This window comes from Sprattus sprattus (genome assembly GCF_963457725.1).
Source record: "Sprattus sprattus genome assembly, chromosome: 20".
NCBI lineage: Eukaryota > Metazoa > Chordata > Actinopteri > Clupeiformes > Clupeidae > Sprattus > Sprattus sprattus.
Genome location: NC_137918.1, coordinates 22,189,795 through 22,211,586, shown reverse-complemented (window position 1 = coordinate 22,211,586; position 21,792 = coordinate 22,189,795). Strand labels below are relative to the sequence as shown.

Genomic DNA, 21,792 nt, shown 5'->3' with positions numbered 1-21,792 from the left:
CATTTAGAACCAAGTTTAAAGTGTATTCAGAGACAATTGTAATTTATAACCTCACACTTAAGGTGCTAATAAAACTTTTTTTTTTAGAAGTGTTTCCTTCTTTCCAGTAGGTTTTGGAGTGGCTTTGATCTCACTGGCCAATTTTAAATTCTCAAGCAGTGGCATGCTGGGTCGTCTGCCGGTGGCCTGCAGCCGAATCATGGGAATCACAGCAACGCTACAGCGACGGCGGGACTCCCCCTTGTGCTGACCCTCCGCCCTCCGGGTGTCATCCATAGCTCCCAGGGACATCTTCCTGCCTCTCTGCCTTCGCTGCCTCAGTGACGTCTCCGGGACCAAGCCTGCTCTGAACCTGGACAGTCTCCGGCGAGGCCTGATCGTTTTGGGCAAGGGCTGGGCCCGCGGACGGTAAGAGGGGCTGAGCTGGGCCTGAAGCAGCTGTGTTAGCTGCCTTACAGACACACTCCAGTCCTTTACAGGCGGTGGGCCCACAGAACCAGAACCCTTCATCTTACCTTTCCCCTTCCGACTTGGGAAGTCAAGCTTGGATCCATGATTTGTACACATTCCCAGAGCTTTGTTGGTTGTCGCCTTCTGCGTCCAAAGGTTTGCAGGAAGGGTCTTGTATGGTGATATATCTCTGGACTGTGGCCTGGTGCTTTCGTCCTTTTGGAAGCGTTTGTTGTACACTAGCTTATGTGATCTGCAGCTGCTGGCTGAAGCCTGCTGGACAGTGCCTTGCCCTTTGATTGGCTTAACCATAGTCAACTTAGATGCTTTTCCATAACCCAATCTATTGAATTTCTGAAGAAGCATTTTGCGGATGGCATCGTCCCCACTCTTATCCGCATACCAAAGAGCATTGTGACCATCACAATCTGTGCGTCTCAGGTCATAGTCCAAGGCATGTAGCAGGAGCCTAACGAGGGGAAGGCGCTTATAGAGAATGGCATAGATGAGCGCCGAGCAGCCATGGGCATCGGCCAGTCCCACCCTTCCACCGTGTACCAGCAGCATGCGGGCCACGCCCAGAGCCCAGGACTCACCATCATGAAGGCTACACAGCATCAGAGGGGTCCATCCATTCACATCCCTCTCATTCACATCCACTCCTGACTCCACCAAACGCCTGGCCAGCGCAAAGTCCCCCTTCAGTATGGCTAGGTGAAGATTCATAGCTTCAGTCAAAAGTGTTGTACTCCTCGGGTAATGTGCAGATGGCCAAGCTGACTTGCTTTACAGAAGATCTCCTTGCAGATTGCTCAGTGTACTGTTGCTCTCTCTATCACCCAGCAGGTATCTAGGAAGAATCTGTTGGGGCTGGTTTATGAGTCGTCTCACCCACAAACACACACATACACATACCACTTAAGAAATAAAAAAAACTCCAGTGATTTGTAGCAGGCACTGGCAAGGGGAGTGGTGAGTGTCATAAATTTAATGTTAGAGTGCATGGCGAGCTCAACAACCCAAACACAACAATGAAAGACCCACCAATGCTTCACTCTCCTGGCACCAAGGATAAATGGGAAATTATGTTGGCATCTTGAATCATAGCAGGTGCAGTACTACACACTCTTGGCCAATGGTGTATGCTGAATTTATGTGGTAGGGGCACTTGGTCTATGGAAAAGCTGCACACCGTTTGTTTCAGGTCACTAGACACAGCAGTACAAATTCCACATAACACTGAAAAGAATGCACCTTTACTAAACAGAGCATAAAATTCAATATGGAACAAACATGTTAACCAGCCATCTGGATATCAAGCATGAACACCACTGACACAGACACACTGGATTTACAGGACTGTTTTTACTCTACATAGTATTGCACAAGAGAATCTTGATTGTTGATAGGTATCAGCTTGAGTTGAAAAGTAAAAACCAAACTGAAGCATGTGATTAAAACAACACAAACCATGTGATGCAAATCAAATACTGAAAACAGAACAAATAGTTGTGTGAGTGGACAGAAGGGCAGGTTGCAGGTCATGGAGCACAGAGCGTGTCTGGGTTGGAACTAAAGCTTCAGGGGCTGAACTCGTAAAACCTCTGCAAAGCCGTCTCCAAACCAGCAAGTGATATCAGCCGTATCCATGGTGAAGTAGAAGAGGCGGTCCTGGCAACGGGTTCGCCGGTAAACGGAGCGAGGATCAGCAGACAGGACAGCTCTAATGGCAGCCAACGCCTCATCAGAGTTCTTCAGGAACCTGAATCTGGGCTTCCCGATGACTGGGGTCGCAGAGGAAACAAGAGAGAAGGATGAGTTAAGAGCCAGACAAGCACTGCATGGTATGGAAACAGGCCCACAAATGCCTGCAGGTGGGACATACATAGGGGTGTGAGGGAGGGGGATTCTGGAGGGATAAATTGAGTGGAACACAAGTTCATTTCTTAGACATGAAGACACGGTAGATAAAATAATAATGAGAAGAGGAAGGAACAAAAGAATACATATTTCAGTTGTAAATATCTTCACTTCTTGCAGATTGTCATCCCTTTTGATAATGATCTGATTCCTTCTCATTTTCTACTTTAGCACAAACTTTATCTTCAATGCACAAGGAGCCAGACAAGAGAAAGTAAGAAATAGGGAGAGAAAGAGAGAGAGATTAGTCCCAAATACCAGTGACAAAGGAAGGACGTACCTGTACTATCAGAGGCCACAAACTCCTTGAGCTCTCTCTCAGCATGCTGGGTGAAGCGCACCTCCAGGGTGCTCACGGGAGGCTGTCTGATCCAGGAAGCAATGGTGCTGTAGGACTCCTCTCCATAGTGGAGCCTGCCTGCCAGCTCCCCCGGAGGTCCAGTGAGAACCATGCCGCTGTGCTCTGCTTCCACTGCTCCGTCTTCAGCAGGCCTGCTTAGGGCAAGCTCCCCCTGCTGGAGGTAGTCCCTCACATCAGACAGCACCGCTCCTAAAGGACTGAAGCCATCCTCTTTGGAAGAGGCTTGGCGGAGTGCTGATGAAGCCCCTGCTGTGTTGTGGCCGGACGGACTGGCTGCCTGGCTCTCCCTCGCATCCTCTGGCTCTTCTCCCGAGGGCCAGCCACCCTCCTCTGAACCTGCCGTGGCACGAGCATGTGGACAGTCATAGTCCGGAATGTATGGCTTAATGTCCAGGACAGGAGTGCCCATAATCATATCGACGCCTGACAAGTGAAGTGTGTCACCTAGAAAATGCACATTGAAAAAAGGTTTATTCAAAGAAATAGTCATGGTTACAGACATGTTTTGCAGTGTTCACTAGTAAATGTTATTGTTGATAAATTGATGGTTTGTGGGATCCCTACGTGGAGGAAATGCCCGTGTGATGAATCCTTGCCAAGATCATTTCTGCTCCATACAACAGAAATGATCTAGCCCTACCTATTTAGGTTAACCTACATTTTGTTCAGATAACACATTAACCAATGAGTTTCACCAGCCGAATCTCCATCTGTGTCGGCCACAACATGCATATGCACATACTTGTACACAAAAGTGAATGTCAACAGCTGCCAGTACACAATTAAAAGCAGCCTTTTCTGCCACATTCTAGATGCCTGCACAGGCCTTTTTCACAATAGACCTAGGAGAACAGGAGAACAACCTAGAAGTCCAATACAGTTTCATATAGACAAACACACAAACACAAACACACACACACACACACAGACACAGACACACACACACACACACACACACACACACACACACACAGACACACACAAACACACACACACACACACAGACACACACACACAGACACACACACACACACACACAGACACACACATACAGACACACACACACACACTAACCTACAACGCGCTCAAGCTTGGCCAAAGTCAAGCCCAGGGCATTGGGGCGGTGTGGGCTCCGAGTGGAGTACACTCCCACCCTCTGGCCATTCAGACGTGGAGGCTTCACTTTGGCTTTATAGCTCAGGTGACCGTTCTTGTGGAAGAGGAAGATTATCCTTAATAAATCAGAGCGGGACAAATGTTACTAGTTGTTGGAATTGTTTATAGCCTTCTCAAACCTCTCCACCTCAGTAATCATGCACAGAAAAAGGCCAACTGATGAGTGACCTGAGGCCCAAACGGTCTTACCACACATGTGAGTACTGGTCCAGTCCGATCAGGGGATGGTCTGGATTGCTGAAGACAGTCTGCTGAATCTGCAGGGTAGCACGAGATGGACCACACACAGTAGGCTGTCGTGGAGTACCATTTTTGGCCGCGAAGCAAGAGTTTATGTACCCAATGGGAACTGTGTTGATGCAGCCTAAAAAACAGCAAATCAGTGTTATTCCAATTGCACGAAACCCAAACCTGATGTACAAACAGCACACCATAAGAAATGTAATGATTTGATGTGATTGACAGGACAACAGTGGTATTGAGAGCAAATACTCACTTTTAATGTATCAAGTGTGCTACAGGAGTTATTAGGGTGCATGTGTATGCCAGTACACTTTGGTATAAGTAACACTCTGTAACCCAGCATAGGATACAGGATTTAATTCATACGTAATTGCTACTGATTCAATTACGTCGCTCGCAGTTACCTTTCTCCAGCGTCACTTCCAACTTTTGATCAGCATTGGGCTCAGACACTTTGGTGTGCGGGTCTTGACTAATGGTTGCCAAAACTGACTGTAAAGTAGTCATGTGTTTCCTGTGTGAGCGTATGGAGCCATCTGTGCGCTGCCTGAAACAACAGACAAAACATAACCTTTTCAGTTATGTCTTTATCGCTCAACATTAAAACACCCTGTTCCAGCTTTTAGCGTACCTTAGATTTTTCAGCTCCTTTCGCATAACCGATATTTGCTGCTGGAGTCTCTTGACATGATCTCCACAACCCCTGCAAGACGGCTGTGACATTGCTCGTTCTTACATGAGCTAAATCGGCAGTTAAAATGTATCGTCTCTACAGACATAAATTATCACCATTTAATATCTATTTCTGTGATATGACACAATCATAGATACAAGAACGTCTGCTTATGTTCATGGGCGCAAGCTTACTAGCTAGTTTACAACGGCTGTGACAGGAAAACGTGTGGCTGACACAGAATATGGTGGACAACCAGTCAAGTACACGTGGTTATGTGGTTTGTTTCTAAGTTATTTGCTTGCATGCAGTTCGCTCACAGGGTGTGCATCACACAACTTAAATTTCCTCTTATTGTATTTCAACTTTCTATGTCCCCGTGTAGACTGTAGATAGATTTAGATGTACGACATTTGTTTTTTATGGCACAATGTTTCGGATAAACTTTACAATGTGAACACCAGGGGGCAGTGAGGAGCATCATTTAGAGAACTGTCGGCCATTTCAGTCAAGGAAAAAAAATCCTAAACCTTTGTGGCCTTTTGGCAAATATTGTTAGCTAACTGATTATATGACAGAACCTGAAACCCCTTGTAATGTAGGCTGTCCAATAGGCCCTCTACACGTGTGAGAAAAGTAGGCCTAGTGATCAGTATGAAACAATGGATTCAATTTAAAAAAAAAAAAAGTGTCAAAATAACAATAATGTTTATTAATTTCTTGTTTTTCAAATATCTTGACAGGCTCATCAACACAGAATGTTCTTTAAAACAAAGCCAATACTGGTTTCACAACATTAGTCAACTTTATTAACACGCATTATCTTCATAATTTCTTAAATTTATATGTATGGATGAAAAGAAATATTGCTTTATATGAAATGTCCTGGAAGGTATTCCGACTGAGGTGGTGGGGAAACCAACAGTGGGTATGAAAACATCCTATTCTGTTCAGGCACATCAACTTGCTGCTCTTCACTCGCGCCTGCAAAATACACAGAGAGAGAGAGAGCAGCCATAAGGTCAGTTTCACTCTGCCATGTCAAAGGTCCACACAACAGTAGTATGAAATAGGCCAAACTCTTGGCTCTACAAAGATGTTCTACAGAAATTCTAATACAATGTACTCAGATACAGATGTGCTTCAGATGTAGTCTCAGTACCCTGGTCAATAATGAGATCCCCTTGAGGAAGGTCCTCTTCCTCATCTGGCCCCAAGTCTTCAATCAGGACTTCCTCTGCAGACCCCCAACTAGCTGTTGCTGCAGGCACGAAGGCAGAAGCAGAGGCCAGCTCTGGAACCGGGACCAGGGCCTGGGCAGCAACAGAAGCTGGAGCTGGGGCATAAACAGAGGCCGGGCCAGGAACCGGGACCAGGATCGGGGCAGAAATAGAGGCCGGAGCTGGGGCATAAACAGAGGCCGGGGCAGGAACCGGGACCAGAGCCGGGGCAGAAATAGAGGCCGGGAGTGGACCCGGAGATGGCACAGAGAGAGCAATGGCGGCAGGAACAAACTGAGGCTCCACAAATGTTGGAGGCATTTCAGGAATGGTGGGCAAAGGCTCAGTCTCAACCTCTGGGGTAGGGGCCATACCTACAGGAGAGATCTCTTCCTGAGGCCCTGATGCCTCCAATGGAGGTGTAATCTTCCTTGGCCGCCCCTTCTTACCTCTGCCGCTCCCTTCTCGGCTCTCTCGCTTTCTTCTACTCTGGGCCCTAACAGTAAAAACATACAGTAGGTGACGTTACAATAGACCAATCACATTAGACTGGAGTCAGGAAAAAGTCTCTCCAGAGAATAAATATTTTGTCCTTTTTTAAGATTACAACTATCTTCATTCAATAAAGACAAAAGGCCTCTAACCAATGATTCCAGCAGTCTAGATCTCTAAAGCTGTCAAGACTGATATAAATTATACTCTACTTCATAAGATTTACCCATAAACCCACTGGTTAGTTGCTTTTTCTTCTGCCTCAGCCTTCCTTTTCCTGAGGAGGTCTCTGTCCCTCAGCCTGCGGCGAATCCCCCCTTCTAAACAAAGAGAACAGCTAGGTAAATAAACAAAGCCTACAATCCTTTGTAATTCAGCTATACATACGAGCATTCATCTCCTGTCATTTACTGTATTCCACAGCCCACCCGCAAAGTGGAGGAAAAAAAGGAAATATTGCAGCAGAATGTTCACAACAAGAAACTGTACAATACTTAGTTCTTTTACAGCTTATCATTATGTGTGCAGAAAGAATTATGTGATTCAGATTATTCTACATTATATTTGATTATATTTGTTCTACATTTATGGTAAAGACTACGACATTACAAAGACATTCACACCTATTTTTGTTGTGCAGTATATGAGAGAAAGATTAAGGTGGAGGGAAATAGTCTACAAGCAAAATAAAGTCAACAAAGGTCTTGTTCTAATAATCAAAAATTGTAATGTATGTGTAGATATTTGGTGTGCCTAGCCATAGTTAACTTCCACTAAAACACCATTAGTTATACGCTCAGTCATTTTGTTTATAATACCGCTCACACAGTGTTTCTTAGGGTCAAGGTCTTACCTTCGTCATCAGGATCTTTCCTCTCGGGTGGCGAGAGATCTTTTTCGATTGTCTTTTCCATTTTGTGCCCACGTCAAATGTATTTTACGTATTCAAAAGGGTTTGAAAAAAAGAGCAGGTACAGAAATCTGTCTATTTGCAATTCCTGCTCCCCCAAAGAATAATTATCGAGTTAAACATTACCAAGATGCCAGGAGAGTGGTTGCAGCACTGTTCTTATCTTATTTGGAAAGGTGGAGGGCTTGGCACCACATGCACTTTAGAAAAAAAGCGGGTGTTAGCGCAGATGGCAAAGAGTATGTGATTGTATGTTTAGTTTATTTCTTCTGTGAAGATGCCTTTTTGGTGCTTCAGTAGATTCCTGAACAGTGTAATTCCAAGAGCTCAGGGGCTCCCTATAGCGCCCAGTTGCCTTAAATGACAGATTGTGTGACATAACATGATCAACACAACACCCAATGTTCAGATGAGGTTAGGTTTGTTAATGGTTCCCTGGATGAAAATGTTATGCTATGAAAAGACAGATGACAATTGTGTAATTGGGTGTGCATTAAAATACTGACGTTATGAAATGATGTTGTTATTTTAAAGTGATTGAACACATTGGGGAGCCTTAATGGCATAATGCCAGATGCATTTATACGTCAAATCTATCTACTTCTGCTGCTCATATATTCACAATTATGTTGTTGACCACATAGATTAATGAGAACTATACCTAAATGGCTGGGCCACACATGACATCATGTAGACAGAATACAGTATACAATCTTTCCTCTGAACATAAACAGGATTTATGTGAACAATAAAACAACATTATAATTAGAAAATCATATTTACAAAAGCTAAATTCTGAAATTGTAAATGCACAGTTGCACATGCTAAAACCCAACACCCACTACCAACCACCACACACACCCCTCCCAGAAGTAGCCTAGTCTCTCCTCCTAGTCAGACATACACATCTTATCTACAACCAAGGGCGCTCATTTTCTGGGCGTGTTCTCAATCTGCTCAGAGCACATTGAGGCCCAGTGTCTTGGCTGCCACAGTAGTCACAAATACTGTTCCCTATTGCAGGCTATTTCACTGCCATTTTGCTATCATGACTAAGTAGCAAACAAAGCAGCCATGGCAACAATGTTTAATGCCTTTTCTAAAACAGTGAAGTGAGGGAATAGCTGTGATGACAATTTGTACAGATGAACCAGGTGTTCACACAAAGCATGTTTTAAAAAAAAAAATGCTTGGTTTCATTTTATTAGGCCTAGCGATTCATGACAGAGAGCAGAAAATGCCAATGTCAACATCAAAATGTCACAACTAGCTGCTTCTTAAGGGAGTAGCCTACTTTAAATGTTGTGCATCCCCGTTTATGTTTATATGATATTGCGGATCTGGACAAGAGGTCCGCTATTGGCAAGAGACAGCATATCCAATGTTTTACAGGAGCTATAACAATAATAACATTCGTTTTAGTTTAATAAGAAATACCCAAAATACATCGAATATACACAACAACAACAACAACAGAACAAACAACAGAAAACAAGTTGAATTTGAAATCAAATCACGCAAATCTTGTCAAGTAGCCTAATAGCATATTTGACGTTACAGCCCGCCATTTTCGCTTGTTGTATCTGTTAGAGTTAGACTGTGGCAGTTTATTGTATAAACATATTTTGAATGTTTTGGTTCTGTTGAAGTGATAAACTGTTCTATTCGTGTACCAGCGCATAGGAATGATTATCTCTTTAAAACAAACTATTGCAATCTTTCCGCCACCAATTAAAAGCAGTGGGTCACAAAAAGTATTTAGTCATAGGTTACTCCACTCCCATTTTCTCAATGCTTGAAAGTAACAGGGCACTGTCCGAAAGAATGTTTATAGTGCCCTCTTCTGGACCTTTAAAGCAGCAAACACACACTGCCTGATGTGTACGCCCATATCAATGTAGGCCTTCATTATTGAGTAGCCCACATGGAACATCTTCCGATGTTGCACAGTCCTGTTTGGAACGTGCAGAAGCACGAACTCCTCAAATCTGTCAGTGTTACATGCTTATTAGGCCTACAGTATCTAGTCCTAAAGTGTTTCCGATTTTTCAATCGTGATATTTTAGTTGATTCCAACTACACCCTGACACAGGCTAATGGCTTAAGTAGTATTCTATTGCAAAAGTCAATCCTGGTTGGATTAACCTGCTTCTGTTAAAGGAAGATGTAGGTCTAAATGTACAGAGCTTTCAAACAGAGTATGTGCAGGAAGCTTAAAATATCCCCTCTGCATTCACATAACGGCACAATTAACTAAAGAAACTGTGCTGTCGTCTTACGTGGAAGCAGCAGCTTGGATAGCCCATGGTAGTCAAAGCTATACTGTATAAACTTTCAATGGCTCTTTAAACCAGTTACATTACGCAAGCACTTAATTTAACAAGGTTGCTATAACATACAACATGTTCACACACCACTGATATTCAACAGGTATTCTTTTATTCATGCATAATGTATACAGTAGGCCAACGTTTTCATGAAGAAAACGTTTTCAGGAGGAATAATACCTTTGCTTTACAATCAACCGATTTCCATCCATTATGCTTACATAAAACACATTTAGGTTTATTCACAAATGATTTAGATGTACATAATTAAAGGTGAAATACACTTTCAACTGTTAATAATGACACAACAGAACCGCGCAAAATTACTCAGTTCTCAGATTCCCCAAATAAAACTAACACCTACATTTTATTTCGTGTCTTACATAATACAGCAGCTACCTTGGTGAAATAAATTGCAGCGAACTGCTTCATGACGCCGTCGTGTTGTGACTGCATTGCCTGTTTAACTGCAGTGGGCGTTTCTGGCCAGAGATGGCGGTATTGAGTATATATTTGTTTCAGTCCCGTTTCCCTCCATGGTTTCTCCTCTCCCTGAGTAACTTGGCGTTTGGTTCAGTTCATTATACAGTCCCATATTCTCCCTCCATTAGGGCATCTCTCTGCCTTTTGGACTGACCAGAAATTCCCCGAAACCCAAGAGGAAAAAAGCCAAACTTTTGTAGGTCGCCATGGACATGAAAAAAAGGATCCACTTGGAACTAAGAAACAGGACACCATCTGATGTGAGTGGCTTTTAAGCCAAACCTTTGCTAGTTTTCTGCTTAGCCATGGTGGCTCGCTAGCTACTTTTTTGCTTTCCAAGTGACCTGTGTAGCTAATGGTAACGTTAACCACATGGGTTTTGTTTTTCATAAATATTATTTAGGCTAACCTATTTCTTGTCCATTTAACTTTTTGATCGCGGGCATATTTTAGATAAGAATGCAACTCGTTACTTTCTAAACCGGATTCCTTTGCCATCTTTATTGCAGCATTTTAACCGTTTCGCAGCCTTCTTGCCCCGCGTTGTCGACACTAAGCGTTTCCGTCCGGTTTATTAGTATTTCATAACTTTTACATCGATGTCATCCCAGGGCTGTTTAGCCACGATATGCCGGACACAGCAAGCTAGCCAGATGGAATGGTGTATTTTATACGGAGACCACGGTAGCCATGTTTGTTGCTAACATAACTGCTAAAAATGTGGTGCCCCATATTAAAAGCACTTTAAAATCTCGGTGTTCTGCATGAAATATGAGTTCACGGTAACTTGGTTAGTTTGAGGAAGTCATTTCATTTTTACTAAAGGCTCAAGCAATGCGTACGTCCTGTCGCGGTCAAATAGAAAAGGGGGGAAATAGTTCACACAAAACCAGCTGTAACGTTAAGGTTAGCCATTGAATATATAATATCCCACCTTTAAGACTAACACTAGTATAATGTATTTTTTGTTGCATTTATTAATTTAATACACTGATACCCTGTAGTGTTTGGTGGCATCACGTGCTTTGGCATGGCAAACCAGTGTATACAAAACTTGGAAATTCAATGCTATGTCGTTAGAAACGAGAAGTTCTATGCCATGTGATGGCAAACTGACCGATGGCAGCTAGCTTACTCGAGTCTCCCTCGATAACTACACAGAAGCAGTGCATCGCCACATAGGTTCCCGCCATTACTACTGTGCCGCTGCGTTACATGATAAAAATGAATCCAACGATTCTGCTACTGGTTGAAACAAAGTTATAACATCTCGATTCTTACATTGTAATTACACGTAAGAAACGCTGAAAATACGCAAACATCCGACACTAAATGTCGCCATAAGTCTTGACACGCTGAGTGACCGAATCTCAGCAGCAGCCATAACGTTAGCTACGTAACGTAAGAGGCATAAAGCCACGTCTAGTGAAATGGTGTCTTCATAAACATGCAAATGTACCCTTAACATGATTCCATAAAACGAACGTTAAATGTACATATGATGGGCATCGTATGTACTTAACACTAGAAAAACGTTACACGTTCAACATGTTTACAAGCTCGCGTACTGTGTCAGGAATCGCCATGTTGTCATTCTGCCGTCTTTGATGCTGTGGGGAAAGGAACTCTCTCCATCTTTGTCTTACTAATTTCCGTTCTTTATGTTCCCTCAAAAATACGATGGCAGTTAATGCAAATAGTATATTTTCCCGTTGCTCGTCGTATAAACGTTCCGTTTGCAAATGAGAACGTGAATAAATAGGATCAAAAATACGTCTTAACCATATTTTCGTGGTCCTTCTCGTTGCTCTTGGGTTGATTTCTAATGGCGGCTGCCTGATCCTCGTTGGTGCTCTTCTGCGCGACAGCTCTTGAAAGGGCAATGGCTAGCTTACCAGAGGCTAACAGAATCGTTGCATTTGTCAATTCTGAGTGCAACAGCAGGCCAAATCTAGCTATAGCATTAGCTACGTATTGTGCTAAGCTCTCCCTCATGGCAGCAAATGACAATAAATGGCGGGGCTGTTTTACACTAAATAGTGTATATTAAATGTGTTTTGCAAATTGGTTTGTGGGACAGGCTCGTAGAATGAACCATAAACACTGTTATTGAGCCAGATAACTAGATGAATTGCAGGATTTGTTGAGACGTCTGGGATTGCGCAACACCACAACCTACAATTGTTACTACGAACAACAAACTAAGAAAATTATCAACAAGAGACAACTAATGTCTGTAAACATATGTAGTAAAATATGTATGCAAGCCGTTAGTGTTGTAGAAAGATGCCCAAAAAAGTTTTGCTTCGCTTTAGCCACTTGCGCTTTAGCTTTGTGTCTGTAGGTCTTAAAGTTTTGCCATCAGGTTAAACTGGGTGTTTACATTGAATTAATGCGTAGACATGCCTCGTGAAGAAGAAAAAAATACCTGAATATGAATTCAATTATGGAAATATTGTCTTTCATCTCTCGTGTGTATAGTACATTATGTCGGTGTCAATATGTTGTCATTCTGATTTATGTTTGGAATGATTTGAATTCAACTGTTAGTAGTAAATCCTTACAGTGTTTTTCAATTCATTGTTTTCTCTTTTGACAGGTACGAGAGCTTGTTCTCGACAATTGTAGATCCAATGAGGGAAAAATTGAAGGCCTCACAGCAGAATTTGTCAATCTTGAATTTCTCAGTTTGATAAATGTGGGCTTAATCTCTGTCTCCAACCTCCCAAAACTTGGAAAACTCAAAAAGGTTACTTCATTTTTCTTGATTTAGTAGTTATTTCTAGTTATTAATGTTTTTATGTGCTGTATATTTTGCAAATTTCATTAAAACCTCTCTCTCTCTCTCTTCCAGTTGGAGCTTAGTGACAACAGAATTTCAGGTGGCCTTGATGTTTTAGCAGAGAAACTCCCAAATCTTACACACCTAAACTTAAGTGGGAACAAACTGAAAGACATCAGCACATTGGAGCCTTTGGTAAGTAAACGAGTCATTGGCATAAGAAATTAAGATAGCTGAATGAATAACTTAACATCATAAAAGACAGCAAAATTACTTCTCACTATATGATATCAGGTTTCTGTACTTATCTTGCATCTTGAGATTTTTGCATTGGATGTCTGTCTTTTATATATCGGTGCTCTGTGAGTGTCACAGCTCTCTGGACCTACATGTTGAAAGGGTGGATCAGGTATATAGTTGGCTTTCGTTTGCTTATTTGTTTTTTTATTTTTTTATATTTCACCTGATTAGAAAAAGCTTGACCACCTGAAAAGTCTCGACCTCTTCAACTGTGAAGTCACAAACCTCAATGACTACCGGGAGAGTGTATTCAAACTCTTACCCCAGCTCACCTATCTGGATGGCTATGACATGGAAGATCGGGAGGCCTCAGATTCTGACGGAGAAGTTGATGGAGTTGACGATGACGATGATGAGGGTGAGCATTTCGCACTCCTCCACCCCCTTCACATTTTATTTGAAATCTCAAAATGTGATTCAGTTGTCTTGGATTGTTACTCATCCTGTTTGGTCTGCTGTTTCTTTTGCATGACAGAGGGAGAGGAGGAAGAGGATGAGGATGGAGAGGAGGAAGACTTTGACGAGGAGGATGACGATGATGATGAGGTGGAAGGAGAGGAAGATGATGATGATGTCAGTGGAGAAGATGAGGTAAAAGTTTGTCTTTAACCCTAATAATGGTGTGGTCAAAATTACTTACAGACAACTGGAGTGGTACTGCAGATTTATTCACGATACTGGGAGCATTGTTACAAGCATTACATGTTCATGAAATGTTCAACAACAATGCCCACACATCTCTGGGCAAACTCATCTCTTATACCTAAAACCCCTCCCTCAGACTTTTACACTGTGGTCACCTTGCCTCCCCAGAGATAAGAATATTTACATAGAATCCCCTTACCCCCAAAGCCCTGGGTGACACTCTGAGCTCATATAGACCTTACACAACAGGTCAAACAGAATACATGGCCACACTAAGTTACCAATTCAATTCATGTTATACTATGGATTACTATACTAACCTAATTAATTCAATGAGAAACATATACATTTTATCTTACAATGGGAGACACTGGAACCACCCCTCTGTAAGTACAAAGGATGACCTGCATTTCTGTTTCTGCAATATCTTCAGGAGGAAGGCGTTGTACGGGTCCCACGGGTTGGAGGGCTAGATGACGACGATGATGATGATGACGACGACGATGATGACGATGACGACGACGAAGGTGAGTCTCCCTCCGTGATGTATTTTTTCAGCGAATGTGCCGGCAGTCCAGCACTTGGCATCAATGGGGCGTGTGCACTGAGCAAACTTAACACTGGCTTTTTGTGGGGACCTGCAGATGAGGATGAGGTCGGCAAAGGCGAGAAGAGAAAGCGAGAGGCAGACGACGAAGATGATGACGATGACGACGACGATGAGGATGATGATTAAGAGCCAAGGAGCCGATCAGTTACCAACCCTTCCCTCCCCTCCCTAATTTGCCACCACTGGGCCATCCCCGGGCCACCCCCACACACTCTCTTCTGTCACGTGTCCCACAGCGCGGAGCTCCCCCAGGGGCAAGACTGTATCGAATGGGTGGGGTGTGTGGAGATGCACCCATGGAGCCGTGAGCTGAATGAGGCCTCTCTTGAGTGGCGGCTCACTCGCCATTCCACAGTTTCACTGTCAACTCCCTTCCTGTGTTTCACCAAACCCGTGTGAGGACTTTGGGGACTGGTATCTAGTTTTGGGTCTGTGCTTTTAATATTTGTTGGAGAATTATGATTATTATTTTTTTTTTTTTTTTTTTGTTGTTGGGTTTATTTTTGTCTTTTTTTTTTTTCCTTCCTTTTCCTAATTTCCCAATAAGATTATTGCTATAGCAACCGTGTCGAGGAAGCCATCATTTTAGTGTGGCAGCCAGTGGCACAAATCAATGTTGTAGCTACATTTTTACTTTCTGTATGACAAAAAGACAAACAAAAAAAAAACAACTTTGTAAATAAAATGTTAACATTTTGCGCTGTGCTTTCCCTGCCATGCCTCTATCGCTTTCTCACCCCAACCCCCCCCCCAACCCCCCATGATGTCCAAAACTAGACTGGAGGTTGTAATTGAAGTACCTGTCCAAAGCTAGACTGGAGGTGTAACTGAAGTACTTGTGAAGTGGCAGTCGTGCACCTTATCTAGAGCAGCTACGCAGAAAAATGACGCGGAGGAAAGCACTCAGCATTTTAAAAACTACCTCAGATTTGGTGTGGATTACTGAGTATAAACTCTTTAGACCTGGGACGGAGAGGAGTTGGATACGTTGAATTCCCCTGACCGATATCTGCCTATTTCAAACCACAGCCACATTCATGAATTTGATATTGGTGTTTTTTATGATTTAGTTCTTGTCATTCATGTATGTGTGAACGAGTGTGGTGCAGGCTCACATAGGGGGATTCAGCAGCAAGGATGTGGACTGCTGGTCAAACCAGAGGGAAGTGTCTTCAGGCTGTACTGTGAACTGAGACAAGGTATTAGATGGAATCATGAGTCTTGTGGTATGTTTCATATGCTGAATTCTGCCCGGTGACAGATTTACGTTGCAACCCGCCACGAATATTGCTGGAGGACTACCTTTTTTTTTTTAAACCAAGATGAACAAACCCCTGTCAAGCTACAATGCTAATTTTTTATATAAAACTTTATTTGATATTGTGCTCATGGCTGTTGTGTCTTTACATTTCTTAACATTGCTGTGTTCATGGTACAGCTGGTCTCCAGGGTAGGGCATGGGAATCTGCAGAAACGTACTTAAGAAGCATGGTTAGGGATAGACGGAGCACCTTGTAATGATTAACTAGAGGATTTTTTTCTGGACATATACCTTTTATTCCTCCAGCCTTGCTGAACTGTCTGTCAGTCCTGGTGTATCAGACATTGCCCCAAGCAGCTGTGCTATGCTACTATGATGGGTTTCAGTTTTACTCAGAAGCTGGCCATTCTAACCATCTAACCATTTGGTTCATGTAACCTTGTGGGCAATTTACTTCCTCATTTTTAACCTAGCTGAATTTTGGACAGGAAAAAACACATTACACTGAATATGTGGTACTTTGGTATAATTTGAAAATAAAGTGTATTAAACATGAAAAAATCATGTTAATAATAAAGTTGTAATATAAGCACACTGGTAAGATACATGGCAGACTTGAGAAAAAAATAATTTCCTTGGTATGAATAAGATAGTGTTACAACTGCCTGATTAGCAAAATAAATGATGTTCCTTTCCCCATGGAAAGACCCAAATATCCCTTATGCCCAGTTAGCTTGAATACGAGCACGTTTGGACTTGGATCTCTGATTTCAGGTGGATAAAACCTTTGTAAGTTATTTGATTCTTGCATCAACTTTTGTCTTGGCGTCATTTACCACTGTTGAAATTATAGTTTACCATTTTAGTAGACTCCTTTGTGATTATGTGTGAGAATGTAATGAAGTGCCCACCCAAAGGGATTGCCCTCCAACCCCCTCTGTCCATTTTGAGTGTCAAAAATGGAGGACAGCTGTGTTAAAGTAAGCTTTAAGCTTTACATCATGTCCTGAAATAATCCTCGTGTGAAAACATGAGTGGATCTTGCCTATTCAATATTCAACATCTGTTGTTTCTATCTTCATGACATAAGTAAAAGCTGATTTCCCTCAGATGCATCATGAACATGTGGGTCTGTGAGGAAGGAAGGCTAGTCCAGCTTCAGCCTTGATGTACCCTGACCTCTGTGGAGAGACGACGCCTCCTGCACTGCACCACAGACCTGCTTAAATGAGCCGTTGGGAACCGGAGAGGGATCAGTTGGCTGCAGCCGAGTGGAGGATCCAAGGCACCTAACGTGTGATGACAGATCTTCAGATGAGTTCAATATCTATGTTGGGGTTGAGTTTGACAGAATGCTGCTGTATGTAGACATAAGTGCTAAAACTACAGTACTGTGCAAACGTTTTAGGCACTTCAGTTTTTTCACTGAACATCTGTCTTAGGCAGTTGTTGTGTCAATAGGAAATATATTTTAGATTCCCAAACACCACTTTTGAAAATATTGATGCGTTCCAGACCAGTGAGACATTTATGTCGTTAAAGAGAGATAGTAAAACCTAAAGGCCATCAGCTCAGAACTGGCAGAAACTGATGCCACTTTGGATTACATGAAGAGAGGGGCCAAGCACCTTACAGAACTAAACGTGTTAAAGACAAAGGGAGGTTGCACCAAATATTGATACATTTTGTGTTTTTGGTTTACTGCACTTTGTATGTTCAATAAATAAAAACTATTCATGTCATTATGTTTGAAAGCATCCTTGCATTTTTTTTTCACAATGCCTTATACTTTAGCACGGTACTGTTTGCCACTGTCATCATTATCTTATGTTACAGAGTGCACCCTGCGCATGTCATAGCATATCAATTAAACCATTGGTTAGAGTTTGCCCTTTGTTCAGTAGTAGTCAATGAGTAAACTGCTGTTCCCACAATGCACCAAGAGTCCAATCCCAGCCCTGCTGGCCTCTGGAACACAGACACGGATTGCTCTGGCATTCCAAGGAGAACGTCCACATCCTGACCTAAATCCATTAGTCTGCTCCATTGAGTTCATGACTACAGTGGATATGTATTTATAAAGCAGTAGTCTGCTGGAGTAGTGGAACTTCACTGTCATCCTGTGGCTGTGCCATCGTTCGCCTCATTTTATGAGCCATCCATTTGACCTCTTTCATATTTCACTTGTGATGTGAACATTGGCCTGTTAACTATACTTTTATTATCTTTGTTTTATAAGTTAAACCATACTGCCCTGCACTTTCCTTTCCAGACATTTTAAGGGAAGATGTATACTTTTTGACTTGATGGAAGAACAGCTTAGGCTTTACAGGAATTACAGGAGAGGCAAAACTCATATTCATATTCAAATGCATGACTTGTCTACATTCAAACATATTTATTGGAATTGCAGCACATTTTTTTTGGTGACACCGGACATGAATATTGACGTAGAAATGAAGATATTAACATATTTAGTGGCACCATGTAAACAACTGTGTGCAAGTAAATGGCAAAGCATGTTATGTATCGTGGCAACACACACAGTGAACAGTGTGCAGACATAGTGCATCATTTACTCTGCAGTGTTGAAAACCTATCGCAACCTATTGCAACTGAGGGATTATACCTGAACTGTGTTGTTGACTGAAAACATCAACCATGACTCTAATAAACGTCTCCGATAGATCAGTAGATGACAGCTCAAAAGAGAGGCCCCCTACTAAACAATGTGCAGTAACTCACATTAGGAAGGGGCTCTACTCCTGTGCTATGGATACTTACATGGAATCCTCGTAGGGGTAGATACTAAGATAAGTTATGTTCTGAGCATGGGATATTTCTCTGAATCTTTTCATCATTATTCATTCGGCCAATCCATTTTAGAAAAAATAAATAGATGGCCACTCAAACACACTGCAACCCTGCTGGCTACCCGTAGGCTGACTAGTAAATGCTCAACAGTATCTGGTCATCATTGTCATCACTTGTGCATCTTCTTTCTTTCCTTGGGAGCTTACAAGGCTTACATGTTTAGCCTTTGCACCCACACACCCACATTCAGATCAAACACATGGCAAGTCTCCTCATGACATCTTTGCAGCTCTTACTTTGTCAACACACCAGCCCACTCAGACATACAGCAGTTTAAATAAGCACATTACACATCAAAGAGGCAACATTTCAGTGTACAATACCATCACAAGATGTCCTTTCTTTGAAAACATGGTCGTCACCCACACCTACACCACTGTAGGTACACCACTGGGGTGATTGCAACTGGAAATGTAATTACGTCCCCATACACTGATTCCACATTCCTTTATAGGTGCTATATTGCATTTATGGTATTTATTGCCCTCGTCCATCCTCGACATCCAAGTGTAAATTCATTGTACAACATTGATAAGCCTTGTCTTAAATCAAGGAGATACACTTAGACATCAACAACTACCTTTTCTGTGGAGGAGAGGACAGAGGATTTAGAAAAAAAGAAAAAGAAAAAAAAACATCACAAAATAAAAACATAAACAAAAATAACAGAGGTAAAGTATTAAAAAGCTTGGGATTAACAATGCTTGGGAATTTTGAGAAGCAAAATATTTGACTTTGCCTTTAGAGTTACATTATTATCATCGGTCTAGTTGCATCCCCCCATACTACATATAGCACCTTTAAAGTAAGTGATTACTTTGAAATATACACACTCTTTTCAGTGAAAAACAGGCACATACATTTTTTTTCAAAAAAAAAAATTAAAAATTAAAATCAGCCACAAAAATACATTAAACTTGCATAGCTTTTTGGGCATAGAACGAATGCAAAGGGGGGCTATATACTGTACAACAGAGTGGGCTTGATCCCACTGAAATATATAGCACATCAAAAATGTTCTAATATTAAAATTGCTTTAAAACAAGACTGGGGTATAGGTGGGGATGTATGTACTGTATGTGTATCTATATATATATCTGTGTGTGTGTGTGTGTGTGTGTGTGTGGGTACTATGGGCCTTTGTTTGTCAGTAGTGGGGCAAGCCTAGTCTCTTGATACGGTTGAGGGATTGCCTTGCAAGTTCGGTTTGAAAGGATGGGGTTATGGTACCCCATAGTAATGGTAGGAGGCTTGAGACTACAGCACAGTGGTCCCTGGGTTAGGCTGGAGCTCTGAGACGTGTGTGTGTGTGTGTGTGTGTGGGTGTGTGTGTGTGTGTGTGTGTGTGTGTGTGTGTGCCTTCCTCTCAGTGGGAGGCTTGGGAGTTCCTCACGTTTTTGATCTCCAGCTCCAGCTGCATGATCTTCACGTCCCTCTGGCCCAGAAGCTCCCGCAGTCGTCGGATCTCCTCCTGCTGCCTGTAGAATACCTGCCGCAACTGCACACACGCACACACACACACACACACACACACACACACACACACGCACACACACACACACACACACACACACGCAGCCACACAACAGTTATGGCATCATCTCTTGCATACCTCTAGATGCATCATCTTTATGCACTCTTACTTTCACCTTCCTCATAACATTTTAGTTTTATTCATACAACTAACATTGCACAAGCCTCAAAAGGGGTAAAATCAATACAGGTGTGAAAATAAACACATACAAATATGTTAAAAAAAATATATAAATATGTCATTCAAAAACATCAGCATTTTTTTTCTCATTGCAAGTCATAATAAGAGCTATACCTCATTCTCAGTTTTGGGTGGCGAGTTTTGCGTGGGCTCTTGCCCGTTGCTGACAGCGCTGCCATTCTTCTCGTCCTGCCAGGACCGCAGCTGATTGGACGGCTGGGGCTCTTTGTTCTCCTTGGCATCCAGCTGGTTCTGAATGTAGGACAGCTGCAGCAGGCCCGGCCGGCTCTGAGAACGCCGCGTGTCCAGCGAGCCGCTCAGGGAGGCCTTCCCTGACCTCAGGTCCGACAGGGAGTCTGCCTTGCTGCCTGGTTTCAGGGACATCATCACAGGCTCTGTGGAGGACAGACAGGCAGATTAGCTACACTAACGAGGGCTTAAGGCGGAAACGCGTCTGTGCAAAATAAACTGGTCTTAATATTAATGAGAAAAGCTTGAGAGTGCGGGTTTTATTCTACTCATAGTTAACATTCTTTTACTCGCACCCGAAAACGCATTTATATTTTTTTGAAGTAGAGCGCGCCTATCCCTACTAATAGATTAGCTACAGTGACACTCGCTTTTAACTAGTCACTAGGCACGTTCAGATGTTTACGACCACAGACACGCTTCCGGACTGAAGACCACTCACAAAAAAAAAAGACATGTTCACATTTAAGCTGTTGATTGTAAAACCATTTTTACTGACGACACACCTTTGTCTATTCCAGCCAGCCAGTCATCTGCCGTCAGGGCGGGCTCATTTCCTGCCGTCATTGGATAGATGTCTTCCTGGTACGTCTCCGACTGCAAAATGAGCACACACACACCGCCAACACATTTCCTCTTATTATACTTCCTGAACCCAGCTCTACAGAAACACCACTCTGGTCTGGTCGCCAAGATATTACTAGATGTCAATCATGTCTGTATTCTCACATATGGGCATAATAATGTAAGACTGTGGTATGTGTGTATGGTATGGTATGGTATGGGCATGTATGCATCTGCCTACCCTGCGGGGAACGATCATGGAGAGAGGCTCAATGATGCTCTTGATTGTCACTAACTTGTAGAACCTGTAAACCTCACATGCGCAGACGTCCAGCCCACGCTTTGGCATGAAACCTGAGACAGAGGGAGGGGAAGACAGAGAGAGAGAGAGAGGTGACTACAGGTGTGTATGCAGGAAGATCTACTGTGACAGAGTCTTTATGAACCCCTTGACACATATGCAGCAGTAACTGAGAAAGCAGCCTTTTCTCTCTGTGCTAACTATTGCACTCAAAGCACATTTCAGTTTGGGGGGGAT

General features: G+C 42.6%; 4 protein-coding genes across 4 annotated transcripts in view; 1 reads left to right on the top strand and 3 right to left on the bottom strand.

Moving 5' to 3' along the window:
- Positions 1 to 1,830: 1,830 nt before the first annotated feature.
- Positions 1,831 to 5,033, bottom strand: trmo (tRNA methyltransferase O). The gene is made up of 6 exons (XM_080859397.1): positions 4,782 to 5,033; positions 4,555 to 4,697; positions 4,097 to 4,271; positions 3,806 to 3,963; positions 2,651 to 3,175; positions 1,831 to 2,234 (listed from the first exon to the last, which is right to left on the bottom strand). Exons 1-6 carry the CDS (start codon positions 4,871 to 4,873, stop codon positions 2,023 to 2,025), a joined length of 1,305 nt encoding a protein of 434 aa, XP_080715523.1. The 5' UTR covers positions 4,874 to 5,033; the 3' UTR covers positions 1,831 to 2,022.
- A 661-nt stretch (positions 5,034 to 5,694) lies between these two features.
- Positions 5,695 to 7,428, bottom strand: hemgn (hemogen; the record flags this gene model as incomplete). The annotated part of the gene is made up of 4 exons (XM_080859247.1): positions 7,389 to 7,428; positions 6,774 to 6,855; positions 5,986 to 6,539; positions 5,695 to 5,807 (listed from the first exon to the last, which is right to left on the bottom strand). The coding sequence occupies exons 3-4, from the start codon at positions 6,413 to 6,415 to the stop codon at positions 5,695 to 5,697; spliced, it is 543 nt and encodes a 180-aa protein (XP_080715373.1). The 5' UTR covers positions 6,416 to 6,539; positions 6,774 to 6,855; positions 7,389 to 7,428.
- Positions 7,429 to 10,105: 2,677 nt separating this feature from the next.
- On the top strand, positions 10,106 to 15,977 carry anp32b (acidic (leucine-rich) nuclear phosphoprotein 32 family, member B). Its single transcript, XM_080859401.1, has 7 exons — positions 10,106 to 10,515; positions 12,855 to 13,004; positions 13,110 to 13,232; positions 13,509 to 13,695; positions 13,813 to 13,928; positions 14,416 to 14,509; positions 14,627 to 15,977. Exons 1-7 carry the CDS (start codon positions 10,462 to 10,464, stop codon positions 14,716 to 14,718), a joined length of 816 nt encoding a protein of 271 aa, XP_080715527.1. The 5' UTR covers positions 10,106 to 10,461; the 3' UTR covers positions 14,719 to 15,977.
- A 4,116-nt stretch (positions 15,978 to 20,093) lies between these two features.
- Positions 20,094 to 21,792, bottom strand: part of coro2aa (coronin 2Aa) — a gene marked incomplete at its 3' end in the record, with an annotated part of 16,805 nt that continues 15,106 nt past the window's right edge. The window contains exons 9-12 of the mRNA XM_080859396.1: positions 21,496 to 21,608; positions 21,197 to 21,287; positions 20,556 to 20,836; positions 20,094 to 20,225 (exon numbers count right to left, since the gene is read on the bottom strand). Coding sequence (XP_080715522.1) covers positions 20,094 to 20,225; positions 20,556 to 20,836; positions 21,197 to 21,287; positions 21,496 to 21,608 — 617 coding nt within the window. The remainder of the gene's footprint in view (positions 20,226 to 20,555; positions 20,837 to 21,196; positions 21,288 to 21,495; positions 21,609 to 21,792) is intronic.

Excerpts from the sequence above, each read along its gene's own strand:
- trmo (XM_080859397.1), bottom strand. The coding sequence starts at position 4,873 with ATGTCACAGCCGTCTTGCAGGGGTTGTGGAGATCATGTCAAGAGACTC. Across the intron at positions 4,698-4,781 it reads AAGGAGCTGAAAAATCTAAG|GCAGCGCACAGATGGCTCCA; the intron begins GTACGCTAAAAG and ends CTGTTGTTTCAG. Across the intron at positions 3,964-4,096 it reads GACCAGTACTCACATGTGTG|GATAATCTTCCTCTTCCACA; the intron begins GTAAGACCGTTT and ends TGATTTATTAAG.
- anp32b (XM_080859401.1), top strand. The coding sequence starts at position 10,462 with ATGGACATGAAAAAAAGGATCCACTTGGAACTAAGAAACAGGACACCA. Across the intron at positions 10,516-12,854 it reads GAAACAGGACACCATCTGAT|GTACGAGAGCTTGTTCTCGA; the intron begins GTGAGTGGCTTT and ends CTCTTTTGACAG. Across the intron at positions 13,233-13,508 it reads TCAGCACATTGGAGCCTTTG|AAAAAGCTTGACCACCTGAA; the intron begins GTAAGTAAACGA and ends TCACCTGATTAG.